Here is a 17,233-nt window from a genome sequence, read left to right on the forward strand (position 1 = left end):
AGAGTGGGTGCTTTTATACTGTGGCTGGAGACTTAACTACCCATCAATTAAGCAGTTACCTCATTAAGGCTCCAGCCACATTCTTCCCAAGGTTTTTATGGATGGGGAATTGACCCCATCCTTGCCACAATACCTAATTCTAAATAATAATACATAATGCAAATAAATACACAAAATAAATACATACATAAATATATAAAAGGGACAATGTAATGTCCACAGCAAGATATTATTACTACATACAGTACAGGTTGCATTATCTTAACTCCTCTTTATCCAATCCAAACTGCAGGTGTGCCAATTGCTGTTATGATCATGCTTTCATAGACTTCTATAGTATAGGGTGATGTGTGAGATACATACTCAAGGCCACAGCATCCAGAAAGCCACTCTGAACTCAGATGGGGTTGATATCAGCTTGCACATCACCCCATATGGTATTCTATATATAGATAGATATGTAAAACAACATGCATTTGTTGCTTGTGTAAATTTAGAATATAATTCTAATAAAAGGTGAGGGATAGGAATGATGCCAACAGGCCCAAAAGGGAGCTTCCCCTTATAAAAATTTGACACAGAAATTTGACATTGTAATTTTGATTTATATTGTGCATTTACCATAGTTTACCATGGTTGATGATATTTTTAATATGCGCTACCATACCACTGTGTTTTACAACGCTCACCATGCTTTCGCTATGCTTCCTTACACTTTGCTGTGCTTTTACTATGGGAAACTTTTATAAGGGGATCCCTCACAGCTCTGCAAGCGAACACACCAAGGCCTTTCATAAACAGACATGGTGGTGTGTGCAGGTTTTGTGAAATGAGTTTCACTTGTGACCCAAGCCAGATTAAACACACCATGTGAATGCACATCAACCACGGCCCCTTTTAATGACACACATTAACCACACCCCTTTAGAAGCATCTACTGTTAAATGACCAGCTGTAGTTTAAATAACAATGTTGAGTTCTGACAAATAGTTACATCCTCTGGCCTGGAGTGTCTTTGAACCTCATTCCAAGGAGCAAAATGTAACAAACCAGAATGCAAGGTCCTGGCACGTTTACAAGGACCTCTTTTGGGATTTTATGCTGACAGTGCATCCGACATAGCAGTTCAAATCAAATGGGAAGCACAGTGGGTCGACTGCTCATCTGTTGTGAGATCCAAATTAAAATTAGTTCACTTGTTTGTAATTTGCATGGTTGGTTGCACTGATTTGACATGACCAGTCTGCAAAATGTATAAATTGTTCTGGAGGGCTACGTGACCATGTCTCAGTGATTTTTGACGCCAAATCCTTCAAGCCAATATGCAGCAAAGTCTCACCTCCAGAATAGTCCATAGGCATCACTTTTTGCCATAAGTCAGATCTGCTGTTTTGCCCATCATGAGTGCAACTGATTTGAAACTGATTTGAGCTTGTATATACTGTATTGCCTATAACTGGGATGGAATTTTTTTATTATTTGTTTATTTAGCAGACGACTTTATCCAAGGCGACTTACAGAGACTAGGGTGTGTGAACTATGTATCAGCTGCAGAGTCACTTACAATTACGTCTCACCCGAAAGACGGAGCACAAGGAGGTTAAGTGACTTGCTCAGGGTCACACAACGAGTCAGTGGCTGAGGTGGGATTTGAACCGGGGACCTCCTAGTTACAAGTCCTTTTGTTTAACCACTGACAAGAGTATATGTAAATAAAGTCCAGTTTGGTATGACAAGGATAGCTTAGTTGTATGAATATGTTATATAAATACAACAGAGGTTTAGAATTATATATATATATATATATATATATATATATATATATATATATATATATATATATATATATATATATATATATATATATATATTAATCCCTAAGAGAATGTTTCTAAGCACAGTCCTTAGAAAACATTCTTTAAAATGTTTGTTTAGTAAATGAAATTCCGTTAATGACTGAATCCAATGTATATGGAACAACCTGGATAACTTAAATAAACAAAACGAAAACACGTTGCACAGAATGATGTAGTTTACCAGCTGAAAGTCAGAGAGTGGCTTTGTCTGTTTGATTTAGTGCAATTATGTACCCTTTTGACTATGTAGCACGCTCTTTTCCCCCACATGTAAAAGAAACTGATATTTTCCAGGGGCGTGTGTTGCATTGTTATAGCATTGAACGTTACAAGACCTGACTGCTTATGTCCATCCCTACTGGGCACACCATGCCGGAGTTGTTATTGTGCATATCCTTACCGTGTTCACGTATGCACATCCTTGCCTCAGCAAAGGGGGAGGGAGGGAAGGAAGGTTGAATTGGCACGATAAGAAATTTTCCCGTACTGTGTATGCTATCTTGGCGTCTAGCTGTAAACAATACAAAACATGACCCTTTAAAATGTTGTTTTAAAAAAAAAACGGACATTGTTTTTTGCCACAGCGCTGAAAGTGTGAGCGTTGCTTTATGTTGCCAGAGCAGCGCAGTATCAGACAGCCACGATGCAACATAGTCTGGACCACCTTGTTTTCTCAATGAAATCTAATCGCCCCGCTATAAATAGAACAGGGGTCGTTGACGTCACAATGCAAGCTGCAACCGCGGTTCCATCCGCTTTGTTTCTGTGCTTGCAGTTGATCATCTCGTACATCATTTGGAGGAAAAGGGGCAGACTGAATTTAGGAAAGGATTGGAATAGCATTAGACAGACACTATATTATCACTGGGAAATAGAAAAAAAGGGATTTAACTTTTTAACAAGCTGGGGGACAAAAACAATTACGAAATGATCTTGCAGCATTTGCCTAGTTAGCGCGGGGCTGTTGTTGTACAGTACCTGAACGGCAATACATTTTCATTGAGTACACTTCTCTGAAGTCTGATTTTGGTTTCACTGGTAGTTTCGAGAGATTAAACAAAAAACAAACAAACAAACAAACAAAAAAAACCTCCCCCCAAAAAGACGGTAGGTGCATTTGTCCTAATAACGAATATGCCGTACTTTGTCTTTGTTAGAAGAGTGTGTTTAGTGGGGTTAATTTTAACCTTTTATTTTTATTTTTGCTATAGTTTTATTAATTGTCATTGATTGCGCTGTTCCTTGTTGTAATTGTTGTTGTGTATGTAGTTAGTGTTTTCTAAAGACGTTGGTGTCACCAAAGTGCTTTCTCGTTTGCATAAATTATGAATGAATTTTGGTTTCGGTTATACAAAAACAGTCATAAAAAAATGTAGGTATACCGGTACGCAAAACCAAAACGGTAGACTATTTATTATTATTATTATTATTATTATTATTATTATTATTATTAGTAGTAGTATTATTATTATTATTTGTATGTTAACACAGAAATGATGTTGTGCACAACAATGTAGGGATTTATTAATGTGTGTTTTTACTTTTTTATTTTATAATTCACTGTGTGTGTGTGTGTGTGTGAAATTTGCTGTAATGTGTGCTACTTTTTAAAAACAGTAACCCCAATACTATGACAAGGTTACACTTACGTTACTTGCAGTGTAAATGTTAAAAAAAAAAAAAGGATTGTAAATGCATTAATATACTATAAGCACGCCGGTTTAAATAGACAATAGATGATTGTAAAGTTTATTTATGACGTTTTTTAATGTCTTTAAACAACCATCAATAACTACGATGTAGCAGAAAAACGATTCCGTTGTTATAGAAAGGCGTTTATATAGATTGTTTGTTTACGCATTGCAATGCATGCGAAAGCACGCGGTTTAAATTACATAGTGTGCTAGTTTTGACATTGGCTTATTCCTTGTGCTGCACGTCTGTGAATGGGTAACAATGGTTTTGAGGATATTGATATCCCACATTGATTTCAGATCCGGTTAGATAATCTCACATTACAATATTATTGTTCATTATCAGAGTGAAATTGACTCAAGGCTTTACTTGTGTGTGTGTGTGTTTAATGGCTTCTTATGAATTGTGATAAAACTAATTAGGAGACATGCTGCGCAGACGTCAAACAGAAGTATTGTGTGAAGTTGAGAAGTCCTTTCTGTAAATATATAAGGCAGGTTCCTTGTTTTATTGCTTTAAATGGGAAGTTCACCTGAGATGTGAATAGCTCTGACATACAGATCCAGTTGTCATGTTTTCTAAACAGTAGATATATTCTATAGAGCACAGCAGTGAAGTAAACCATGCTGGTTTTCATTATATTAAATTTTTGTAATGTTTACTTAAAATTGTGTGTGTTTTGTTTGACTAAAATGTAAATATTCACATTAAATGTGTATTTGTTTCAACTGGCTGTGGAGATTGATCCGAACCTGTACAGACACCTTGAGTTTCCAGGTGCATTCGTTAGATGGCATCCAGGCTGGACTGTCTCCTTCCCTGCTTTATTTTATAAGTTAAGTGTCTGCAGTCTCTACTTTACAACAAGAAGAGAACAGAGACTTTGAATGCCTGTGGTTGTTATTTAGCCTAAATCAGGTTAAAATTTGGTACTTTGGCGAACATGGGATACCTGCTTATTCTTTCAAAATGTAAACAGATATTTGAATATTAGCTGGAAAACAAAAGTAAAAGGAGTACCATATTACTGTAAGAACAATCTCTGGGGTCAAATATACCCAGAACCCCATCAAATGACATATTGAAAGGAGAGTAACACTTAATGTTGAAGCTGTAGTTTTTATTCCAGGAGACATTTCTGCTTTTGGTTTCCCTTTGTGTAAAGGAAATAGTCATTTCATTCTGTTATATGATAATACGAACATGGTCATTTTTGCCACCAAACACAGCTCACGCAGTCTTTGCTCAAATATTCAAATATGTGTCCCAGCACTAGTTCCAATAACATATTTTGAAGTCTCCAATGTTAAACAAAAACCTGGACTGCTTAAGAATACTGGGTTCAATTTGGAACCCTGCACTACATTTTCAGAAATATTTAGAGCTACATGTATTTTATAGCACATATCTAGCATCTAACACATTGTTGTGTTGGAGTTCTGTGACTCAACAGTGCAGAAATTGTAATAATGCCACAGTCGCCACCAGGAAACCACTGACCTAATGCATTTTCCTTCATTTATAAAGACTTTCTTTGGCTGTTGTCCCCATTATATAATCCAACCGACTGATTAGGCAATTAGACACCGTTGCCAATCTGCTTCAATAAGGTGCCAGAGAAGTAAAAAGGCACGGGTATTGAGCAGCCTGACATCCCCTGCCACCCTTTGAAACACGTGGATAAAGAGCATGTTTCCTGGTTATCTGTCCAGTCCATTACTGCAGATCCCAGAATGCAAGGCTTCTGGTCCCCCTTTTCTTCAGTTTAAGATCTTGTGATTGTATTTTATACTTCAGTTTGTAACTAAAATAAAAGCGAATGAGATGCACATTGAAAAGCTTTGGTTCTTCTTCCAGAACCTTACAATTGTATTATTAGTTACAGTAAATATCCTGCTTTTCAAATGTATTGTACTGTATCTGTTTCCATTTCATCAAAAAAGCATTTCTTACAGTAGTGTTTGTTTCCCATCCTGTTTCTAGAAAGAATTAACATCAGGTTTAATCCTGGGTTCAGTCACCCTGCACTGAAATATTTACAGAACAGAGGCCATAAAATATGTCAACAGGAATAAATCACTTAAAACAAATGTACGTTACAACAACAGCATGGGTATGCAGTATAAATCCAGCTGTGCACTGAATCTTCTCCTTTTTTAAAAGGGAACACGTCAATGGACAATAACATGGACTACGAAAGGCCAAACGTAGAAACCATCAAGTGTGTGGTAGTGGGAGACAATGCCGTGGGGAAGACTCGTCTCATCTGTGCACGGGCGTGCAACACTACCCTAACGCAGTACCAACTGCTGGCAACACACGTGCCTACAGTGTGGGCGATTGATCAGTACCGGGTTTGCCAAGAGGTAAAGATTAATGAACTGGAGTTTACAGGTGCGGGACATCCCCTCAGCACAAAGCACTCCGTCTCCTTACCTATACATATAGCCTACCTTTCCTTGAGTTCAGGTGTGTTCAAAATCCATTTCTGCTCTTAATTAAAAAGGGAGTGGTTCATTGCCTCTTGCAATTCTGACAATAGCATTTAAAAGTAAAAAAGCACTTTTTTTTTTCTAAGTCCTTGTAAAATGTGCATTCACCGGACCCCGAGTACATAAACTGCTCTTCAGTTCTATTTGTCTGCTATAGATATAAATAAATATAAACAGCCAAATTGTCCTTGTAGAAGTTAGAGCCAGCGCCACTTGGGAACAAGTTTCCTTTTGTTTTACAGGGAATACACTGCCATAAACTATATGATGCAGGCACTTGCCAAGATAAAGACACTTTCAGTTTATCTTGCTTACATTACATCTGTGGTAGGCGACTACTGTTGAACTAAAGAGTAGCCCTGAAAATCGGGTGAAAGCACTATAATTTATATATAAATTATATATGTGTGTGTGTATATATATATAAATTATATGACAGCTGCCAGTATATGGGCAAGTGTGTTTTGTTAATGCAATGACTTCAAGCCTTCAGTGAAAGATGCAGCTTGTGTGCCTGCAGCTGAAACTAACATTAGGGAATCCAGACAAACCGGAAAGCCAACAAGGCACGTCGCACAGAAAGCTAAATCATTTTTTACAACCAAGATAATGTGTAATACTTGTGAAGGGACATCTTGTTTAACCTCTTAATTTTCATTTTGGTTGATTTATAGATTTTAAAAATGTAATACATTTTTTTCCCTTGTTTTCCTATTTTAGGTTCTAGAACGTTCTCGTGATGTAGTTGATGAAGTGAGTGTCTCACTAAGGCTCTGGGATACCTTTGGTGATCACCATAAGGATAGACGCTTTGCATATGGAAGGTAAAATGCATTCTGTTTATGCAACAGCAATACTCTTTGAAGCATGTACTGCATTCTGCTTATGTCATCTTAATGATGGAGCCCCTTCCTGAGGTAAATGATATCAAAGGCATATTACTCTGTTTAGTGCAATTACAATTGTACGTGTCAGCTACAGGTCTTGTTTTGGGGCCTCTACCTGCTAAGTGGCAATGCTGTGCTGTGAATGTTTTTACAACGTGGCCCTCTTTAAAACTACCCTGTAATGAAAACTAACCTGTGTATTAGCAAGTGTACACTATCTTGAGGATGGAATAGCTCTCTGTCTCATGGTGCCAATTGTTAAATGTGGTTAGATTTCTAGTGGAAATGACCTGCATTCAGTAATAGCAAGAACAAGTAGGTTTTAATGAATAAGGGGTCTTGTTTCACACTGCATTGGTCCAGTAAGATGCCCATTAACTGTTGAAAGAGGTTACATAAAGCAGTTGAACGACTTTATTTCATGCACCAAACTTGGATGCACATTCATTTTGATGAGGGAATGAAACACAAACAGTTGGCTCTGATGCTCCAGAGTGTTCGGGAAGGACATTTGGAAGGGACTGGTTCTCCTTGCTGCGCTATAGCGGCCCCTACTGGCCAGTGAGCTCAAGCAGACATGTGTAGGGATGACTCTGGTCCTCCAGAGGCTGTTTTTTCAAAACTTAATCTGGATCAAAGTGATCCGGATTTTGTAGTCCTATATTTTGTGATCGAGATTACTTTTATCTGGATCATTCTGAACTGTTTTTTCAGAAAATGTCACTGCTGGATTACGTTTATCCAGTAACAAATAATCACGATTACAAAATCCAGTTTTTTGAAGTAGGCTAGCTCTTAATATTGTTGTTATTTTTTTTGAGGCCTTATTTATGATATAACCTAATTTAACAAAACAAAAGGTAATAATGATTATTGAATACACAACTTTATTTATTTTGTTTTATATGTATTTTTTTTAACAAAATCTAAATCACTTTTAATGTTAGTGCACATATAACGCATGCAAATAATGGTTATTTTATTTATGTCTACTTAGCAGAAATTAAATAACTAAATCCTAAATTTAATAAAAATAAAACTTTTGAAAAAAGGAAATGTGTGTTTAGATATCTTCATCATCTTCTTTGTTCATCGATGAGCTTTAATTATGTGAAGGCGTTTTTATTAAAGCTATACCACTAAATACGTGTTTTCCTTTTTGCTTGCATGGATACAAAACTTAAATCTGTAAATATTCTATTTTAACTCTATTTGGACATATAGTGTGTGTTTGCTATGACAATTCAAACACAATCTTAATGTTCTATGATCATATAAACGCTAAATCCACCTCCGCAGTAGGATCACAATAATCCTGGTGTTTTGGATCAAAGTAATCCTGATCTCCTGTTTTAATGAAAAACCCAATTGCAACATTTAATTGTGATTAAAAGTGCGATCGGATTACGAAAACAAAATCCGGATAACAGTAATCCCGATCACATTTTGATGTTTTGAAAAACCCAGTTGCGCAATACAATCCAGATCAAACGCAGAAATCCGATTACCAAAGTTTTGAAAAACCGGCCCCTGGGCAGTGGTTCTCAATCCTGATCCTCGGGGGACCCCTGTGTCTTTTGGGTTTCATTCCAACTGAGCTCTCAATTACTTAACTAAACCCTTAATTGAACTAACAAGTAGCTTAATTATACCTTTTTAATTGTTCGCAGCTCCTAAAAAGTTGCAGATTTCAAGTTACTTAAAACATTTTATAGTTAAGATGAAATCTTCAACTGTTTAAGAGCAGATAACAATTTAAAATACCTAATTAAGCACATTATTAGTTCAGTTAAGGGTTTAGTTAAGTAATTGAGAGCTCAGTTGGAATGAAAACCAGAAGACACAGGGGTCCCGGAGGACCAGGATTGAGAAGCACTATTGGTCTGGCTGTGGGGTCGGAAAACGCCCACTGACCTTCAGTTCTCTTAAACTGTTGTGCTGCAGTGAGGGTACATAACTGACATTCTAATTTGAGAAGAAAAATGTGTAAAATAATTGAGAAAAAAAAACAAGTGGGGTGGCTCTCGAGTGGCGCATCTAGTAAAGGCACTCCACGTGGAGTGCAGGATGCGGCGCATAACCTGGAGGTCGTCGGTTCGAGTCCAGGCCGCTCCACTGCCTACCGTGGATGGGAGCTCCCAGGGGGCGGTGTACAATTGGCCGAGCGCTGACCAGGTGGGGAGGGATTAGGTTGGCCAGGGTGGTCTTGGCTCACCACTCACCAGTGACCCCTGTAGACTGGCTGGGCACCTGCGGGCCTGCCTGTAAGTTGCCCGGAGCTGTGTGGTCCTCCGACGCTGTAGCTCTGAGGTGGCTGCATGGCGGGCCTACAGAGTGAAAAGATGCAGACAGCTGACAGAACACGTTCCACAGGGGTGGCAGCAGTAAGCCGGGTTGTAATGAAAAATAATTGGGCTTTCAAAATGGGGGGAAAATAATTGGCGATTCGAAATTAAAAAAACAAAATAAAAATAAAAAATGTAACGCAGCATCACAAACGGGAGATGAAAGAAATCCGAAAGATAATCTTTTGCAGTTTGTGTTGTTTGTACGGTTTATAAAAAATCCAATCCCACATTTGTTCCAAAGCTTCTTTCTTTCGTATGTAGAAATGCAAGACTAAACACATGCCAGAGGTAAGAGATTATAACATGTGTTAGCTCAGAATTCATACCTTAATGCAGTAAATCAAAATATAAATGTGATTTTGAGTTGATTTTTGTAGCTTCATGTTCAAGTTTTAAAATAAACTACTCTTCTTTGTCCATTCAATCTACTGAAGAGGCAAGTCTACAGGACAATTAAGCAGTTTATAACTGACTGGGGGATGCACTTTGCTCTCGAGTCCGAAGAGATTTCCATTATCAAGCTCACTGCTTAAAGGACTAAAAGCTAATGCAGTCTTTTTGTAAATTGTACCTTGATTGAAATGCAGGGCTATGCACTGTGCTTCTCAGATTTCTCGTAAAGAGCACAGTTTATGGGAAACCAGCATTTGATTTTTGAACGTAATTTGATTTATATGGAAATGTTGTAAGAGAAAGTAGCTGCATTACATTAGCTTTATTTATTTATTTCTGTATTTATTTATTTATTTATTGATTGTTTTACTGTTTCCTTACCGTTTTATGGTGTTTCCAGTCATTCATAGTGTTCTTATTGAAATTATTCGAATCCGTGGCGGCGGAAGGTTTTTATGATTGGGGGGTGAAGCTTCATCCGTACTATTGTTAGTGTTCACACCTAAACCCTATACATTGTAGCAAAATGCAGCTCAATTGTGGCCAAAATATACAAAATTGCAGACACGTAGTTCTAATGCAGGGGTCTCCAACCCTGGTCCTGGAGAGCCCCTATCCAGCAGGTTTTATAGGTGTCCTTTACATCATCAGTGGCTAAAGATCTGGAACACCTGTTAATCTTGACTAATTAAGCCAATACATTGGTTCAATTAAGTAACTGAGTGCTTGGTTGAAACGAAAACCAGCAGCCACAGTAGCTCTCCAGGACCAGGGTTGGAGACCCCTGTTCTAGTGTCTTAATTATTAAGGTAATTAAAAAGTCATGCAGCGTCACAAATACCGATGTGAAATGGCAGAAATGTGAAATAAGTAGCATCATTTAATTGATGGCAATTTTATATACATGTATAAGTACACATATTTTCAATATATTGCTTACAAAAAAAATCCAGTCTTTGGAGTATTTAAATAAAGTTGGAACACAAAAGCGAGCCTAAACCTGTATATTTACAGTTCACATTTCAAACAAAAATGCACTCGCTACATTTCAGATACTGCAAAGCCTGGCCTATACAGCACTGACAAACATACCTTTTTTTAAAACTGTGCACACTTTGTTTTTGCTTTGAATTCCTGCTGTACTGTAGTGAACACATGTGAGTGTTCCCTAGCATCATGAGATGTGAGATGTTTATGTGACTGCAGTAGTGGGAAGCACATTGGTGTATTTAAGTATTTAAGTTCCAATTAGGTGCTAAAATGTATATGCGAAAGTAAAAAAAGTAATTACAAATATCTAGCAGCACGTTCAGCACTAACACATGTAGTCTATTTGTTCAGTAACTGTGTGTTCATAAAGTTTATTGAAAGTAATCAGTCTGTATCCAGTTGTTTGATTTCTCCAACTTTCAAACCGGTCATTCAAACTGGAGACAAGTTGCTATTCCTGTTGGGCTTACTGTATTGCCTGACATTGACAGACAACTGAGGTTTTGTTGTCACGTGACCTCAGCAGACTAGGCCTCAATACTGGTGGTCAAAACAACCATGGCGGATAATGCAAAAATTGTATCTTCCACAGCAAAACATAATATATTTGCAAACACAGAGCACACTTCTCACACTTCACACAGTCACAGGAATTGGAAAGATCTAATAAGTGCCTGATACTTGGAATTTCTGACCCTACTGTGCACCCTGGTGCGTTTTACTACCCTGAAAGACAACGATAAACTAGTTTCTATTTTTTCCTTTTAAGAAAACTTTTCTTACACATTATCAATTACGAAAATATACATTTTTAATAATTTATTTAAATACGGTACTACTATGAATGACATACTATTGAAAACCTCAATTCAGAGAGTGTGTACTAGATTTTCTTTCATCAAGCAGAAAAAGGTCAAGTACGTAAAAGAATACTGTTTACATATTTTTTAGGTGAAAGAAAATCTCAGATCCATTTTTGAAATATACAGATATACCTCTTGCATGCCATAAAGCGACTCAGAGTTGGACAAGCAAAAACATATCCCCCCCACCCACCACCTTTTCATTTGGGGGTGAACACCCCCCCCCCCGCCCCGACCCCCGCCCCCGCGGGTTCGCCGCCAGTGATTCAAATGATGTATCTTTTTTTTTAACGTAGGTAAGGTTGCCACCTCTGAGGTACAAAAAAAAGGATCTCCAAACAGAAGGGTGCTTGTTAAAAATGTAAACATTCTTTAGAAATCCTATATTCATCCAATTGGAAACATTTGATAACATTGCTGCAATTGTATTGTGTGTCTATTGCAGTAATACTGTATCCTGATTTATCTAACTTGTGCTCAATTTGTGGTACTGGCATTTAGTGTCCTGGGAAGGCGTATTGAATTCCCTGGACACCTTCCTCAAAACCGAGACGATCCAGGGAAAACAGGGGCAGGTGGCAACCCTACATGTAGGCCCCTGTAAAGCAGATAAGGTGACTGTTAGTAAGAGCCACACAAAAGTGTGAAAGGAATTATGATATTCCTACACAAGATGCCAAAAGACGAACAAAGTCGACATGATACACAGCCTGTCCAAATGTTTCCCTCAGAATGGAACCTCTCTTTCTTGTTCTTTCTCAAGGAGATGCCAAGGTTGCTTGTTGCTTGCAAAGGCTGCTGGGAGATAGGCCCCAAGATTTCGCAGCAGCCTTTGGAACTTCCTAACAGCAACTCAATATCATACCAAAACATTCCTCGCAGTACAGGAAGTACAAGAAGACCCTGCAAAGTTGTCCACCGCAGCCAATTATCTATTTCTTTATTTGTTTAAGCATTTTCAATTTTGCTTAATTCACTGTTAACAGTAATTTGTATGCGTACTATACTGTATAAGGACCATTCAATAATTAACTGGACTCAGTAGTTCACTATTTTTCTGTTGTGTACCAGTTATGCTTTTTTTTTTTTTTTTTTTAAAAGAAAAGCTTCACTCCAATTCAAATGTCCTGAAGCTGTTTTGGCTGTGTCCTTGGACCAGTCTTCTTAATTTGTCATTCAGTGAAATTATTGTTTTAGATTTTCTTCATCGCTTGCTAAAAATAAAGTGTTCCATCTCTGCACTGGCAATAAGAGGATTTTGGCATGTGACTCTGGTTTAAAGGTTTATTGGAAGCTTGCCTGAGAGGCACAGATATTAATATCCCAGCTGTCGAACCTATGCCCAGACTGCAGCGAGAGAAATGTGTGTAAAAAAATCTGAAGGAAATAAGCTGCCCTGAAGGAACGGCTTTGTTAAGTGCGGATCAGGGTTCATCCCACTAAACAGGGCAGCTGTGGCTTGTACATGACTGTGCCCTTGATACACACACCAGCAAGCTGTCTATGGCTTATTCAGAATATTTCATCAGTAACCTTTCCCAAGCAGTTATCAGGGAGGTAATAAAGGACCAACACATTCTTATTCAAAAGCACAAAACAAAAGCCTTCAATTACAACAGAAAGCATGCACGTGCATTTAGTTATACATTGTAATATCATATGTGCATTGAGAACTACTGCAACTATTCATTCTATTCTTAAAAAAGCAATTAGACATGTTCATTAGGTGCTGACGTTTCTCATCACAGAGCAAATACAAAACTGAAGCGCTGTAGTCTTTTGTTATAAATGCTTTTTCTATACACTCTACCCTCCAACAAGTATTGGGAGCAATCTGTTTTACATTGACCTTTCACATACAACATATTGAGGTGTGAGTTGAAAAGCCTGAACTGTCCCTAACTGCCATAGTCTACAAGGAGTCATATATGGTAACCCTACACCAACTCAGATGTATCACATGATGCCCTGCAGTCCTTGAATTCTTGATTGTTCTAATTAACAGCACACTAACAGGAGCTTAGTAACTTAATTTAGAGAAACAGTGTCACCAAGTCTAAATCTATTGTGTTAGATGTTGCTGTTGTACTGTAAACGGCTATAGTTATAGTTTCTAATACAAGTTTCAGTCCCAAAGCAATACTGTTGCTTCATACATTAAAAACAGAGTGGCACCAAAAAATGATTTACTGTAAGCGTCAAAGTATCCAAAGTTCCAGATACGTTCAATTGTGTTAAAAAAAAAAAAAAAGGTTCCCAGAAAAGTTAAGTACATAACTTAAATTCACACAATAAAACAAAGAAAAAAATGTCTATAAAAATGCAATATCAATTATTATAGAGGTGGTAAACCTACAAATGTGTTAAAGGACACAGTTATGTTATGAAACTTAATTAGTAATATGTCAAATTAATTTGAAGGATTTTGTTAATAATGGCCAATTAAATATATTAATGGTATAAAAATAACTATCTTTTAACATGGATAAAGTCTTCTTGCGAAAACATTTATTGCAGTAGTCCGAACTGGTCGATAACTATACTATCATAATGAGGTGCATGCTGACAGCAGCAAGTATACTGCAGCTGAAGAAAGTAAGCTTTATTTTTTACACAATTGAACCTAACTAAACTATAGTATATCATATAAAACTGTGGATAATAAAACTTAAACTCTCCCTAAATATGTTTCGGTGCCACTGAACCTACTGGTTCAGGATCAATTCCCAGTCACCGACATTTAAGTCTCAATTTGCACTGTATTATTATCATATGTATGGTAAATTGTGTAACGCAGGTTCTTTTAAAGAAAAAAAAAAATACATAGTATTGTACTGTACCTGTTTTTGTTTGTAGGGTTCCAATGATCTAAATACAAGACATGGCAAATGAAAGAAACTGTAAGTTCAGTAGTTACGGTCCTATTCATGACTTATGTGCTTTATGCATTCTTCTTATTTTTAGTCTGATTGCAAATTAATTCATATTTGTGTGACGTGGTAGTAGCCTATGCTGTTGCTTGCAGAGCTGATGGTGCACGAATCCCTTTGTTACAAAGATAACCAAGTGACCATACATTGCTTTTAGTATTTTGTTGTGGTGGAAACATGTCTCAGCATAATTGGTGTACAGTACTCACCTTGCTCTGAGAGGTTTCGACGGTATGCCATTACGTCTGCATGCAATGTACTACAGAGGTCTGAAAATGCATTGTCCAAGGGAAGGTTACCAGGTGATATGAGAGATGGAAGTGAAGAAGGCAATCTTTTCACAATTCCTCAGTGATCAACATGTATAGTCACTCCTGAGCTCTAAATGTGGTGCAACATGTGCATGAACAAAGGTTATCTATTTAATGTGGTGCTGTAGCACAGACAGATTGGCATCTGTGATGTACAACATTTTTCTGAAATATTTAGCATGCTGTGTAAGTGGTGTGTGTTTGTTATATTTATTTTTTGTGTAGAGCATGTCTGTGATAAAGGTGCACCAATTTTGTGCAGTTTTCCTTTTAAAATAATTTAAAAAAAAGCATGCTGGCATCTATGCTATTGAAAAACAAGGGGAACGATAATTAACTTTTCTTGTTTTTTCAGGGTTTGCAGGATTTGCTGCATCCTAGATTTCTAAGGGGAATTACTGGAGGTCATTTTTAGATTTTTAAAGAAACAGCACCTGTTTAGTTTTATTGTTGCTGCAATGCAGGAATATATGTTTTAATATTTCTGAAATCAAATAGGAAAGATAACATGTACAGGGATACTTTATATCACCTACATGTTCCTAATGTTGAATTTAATATCCAAAAAGGTAAATAGTGATCTAAGTAGAAACAGCAATAGATAATTCTACAAAACACATATAATATTATATTAAACAGGCAAGAAATTCAGTATTAATACATTGTAGGCATCCCTATTAAAAGAGGACTGAATATCATATGCTGGGTATGATGCAACACACCAACATCATTTTCCACATAATAAAGCTATGCAATTCAGAAAGACGTTTCCCATGGGTGGAACGTGCACCATCACCACAGACAGCTCTGTAAGCAGAGGACCTCGTTAAGATGTTTGTTGCTTCACCCTCTTGCAGGTCTGATGTAGTGGTGCTGTGCTTTTCCATTGCTAATCCTAATTCCTTGAATCATGTGAAGACCATGTGGCACCTAGAAATCAAGCACTTCTGCCCGCGGACACCTGTTATTCTGGTTGGATGCCAGCTGGACCTGCGTTATGCTGATTTGGAAGCTGTCAATCGGGCCCGACGTCCGTTAGCAAGGTAGAGTACAGCAGAAGGTTATGATTCTCCTACATCACATGTCTCCTACACTGTAGATTGGTCACTATAAAACCAATGTAATGCATACTGTCTGTGGTCAGCAAAATGTTTAGAGGTTAAAGAGCAACTTCTGGGTTAGATTTACTTTGAAAAACATTTTCAAGTAAAAAAATCACCCTATCCTCTTGAAAGATCTCTTTTCTCTCACTAACCATTGTATAACAGAGCCAGGCCTGACAGCATTTGTGGGTATAGTGCTTTTAACCTCATCTCCTCTCATCTAGTTTTGAAAATCAGACTTTTGGTGTTTTATAGTTTAAGTTGCAGTATTTCTAAGTTGGGTTTGTTCTAATGAAGGTCACAGATTAGTCTTATTTATCATTACTAACACAATAAACTTTCTCATAACCCAAACAGACCAATAAAACCTGGTGACATATTGCCTCCAGAAAGGGGCCGGGAAGTCGCTAAAGAACTTGGCATCCCTTACTACGAAACCAGCGTGTTCGACCAGTTCGGCATTAAGGACGTATTCGACAACGCCATCAGAGCTGCGCTCATTTCCAGGAGACCCCTCCAGTTCTGGAAATCCCATTTGAAGAAAGTGCAAAAGCCTCTTCTTCAGGCTCCCTTCCTGCCACCCAAAGCTCCCCCTCCACTCATAAAGATACCCGAAAACCCTCCCACTAACACAAGAGGCCAGAGCCACCTGTTGGACAATCCCCTCTGCGCGGACGTCATGTTTGTTCTTCAGGACCACGTTCATATATTTGCTCACAAGATTTACCTTTCTACCTCTTCTTCCAAGTTTTACGACCTGTTTATGATGGACCTGAGTGAAGAATCCTGGCACTCGGAGGGTGCGAGGAAGAAGCCTAGCAGGGATCACCTCATGAGAACTCTAAGCCTTAACACCGAGGAGGACGTCAGCATTTTAGCCACTCTGTCACCCTGCTCTCTGAGAGCCTCCAAAAGTGACGGCACTTTAAAGATGATGAACTTCAACAGTGGGAAGGGCAGGGGAGCTAAGCTGTCCCTGTCCTCTTGGAGTAAGGCCTTTGTTAGCATGCACAGAGAGACAGTGAGCAGCCTCCCCACACAAGCTGCATTTCCAATCACTGTGGTCCACATGGACAGTTCCATTCAAGTGGGATCCTTTAGAGCTGTGCTACGCTTTCTCTACACAGGGGAGCTGGATGAAAACGAGAAAGATTTGATGAAAATTGCACAAATCGCTGAAATTCTTGAAGTGTTTGACTTGAGAATGATGGTGGAGAACATCACAAACAAAGAAGGGTTCATGAATCAGGAGATCACCAAAGCATTTCACGTTAGGAAAGCTAACCGGATTAAAGAGTGTTTGGCTAAGGAGACATTTTCAGGTAAGAACACTGAGCTCATTGCAATCCCAATAAAACCACAAAA

At 38.0% G+C, this 17,233-nt stretch overlaps 1 protein-coding gene across 5 annotated transcripts in view; it reads left to right on the plus strand.

The window, feature by feature from the left end:
- LOC117418389 (rho-related BTB domain-containing protein 1-like) overlaps positions 1-17,233 on the plus strand; it is a 38,135-nt gene that overhangs the window by 9,985 nt on the left and 10,917 nt on the right. Inside the window, exons 1-5 of one of the 5 annotated variants that reach the window (XM_034031378.3) lie at positions 2,579-2,963; positions 5,715-5,917; positions 6,764-6,867; positions 15,623-15,808; positions 16,226-17,190. In XM_034031378.3, coding sequence (XP_033887269.3) covers positions 5,726-5,917; positions 6,764-6,867; positions 15,623-15,808; positions 16,226-17,190 — 1,447 coding nt within the window. In that variant the 5' untranslated portion in view covers positions 2,579-2,963; positions 5,715-5,725. Of the gene's footprint in view, positions 1-2,578; positions 2,964-5,714; positions 5,918-6,763; positions 6,868-14,380; positions 14,425-15,622; positions 15,809-16,225; positions 17,191-17,233 lie in introns of those variants that run through there. The other 4 variants (XM_034031377.3, XM_059035811.1, XM_059035810.1 and 1 more) reach the window with 4 other exon arrangements.

This window comes from Acipenser ruthenus, chromosome 13 (genome assembly GCF_902713425.1).
Source record: "Acipenser ruthenus chromosome 13, fAciRut3.2 maternal haplotype, whole genome shotgun sequence".
Lineage (NCBI taxonomy): Eukaryota > Metazoa > Chordata > Actinopteri > Acipenseriformes > Acipenseridae > Acipenser > Acipenser ruthenus.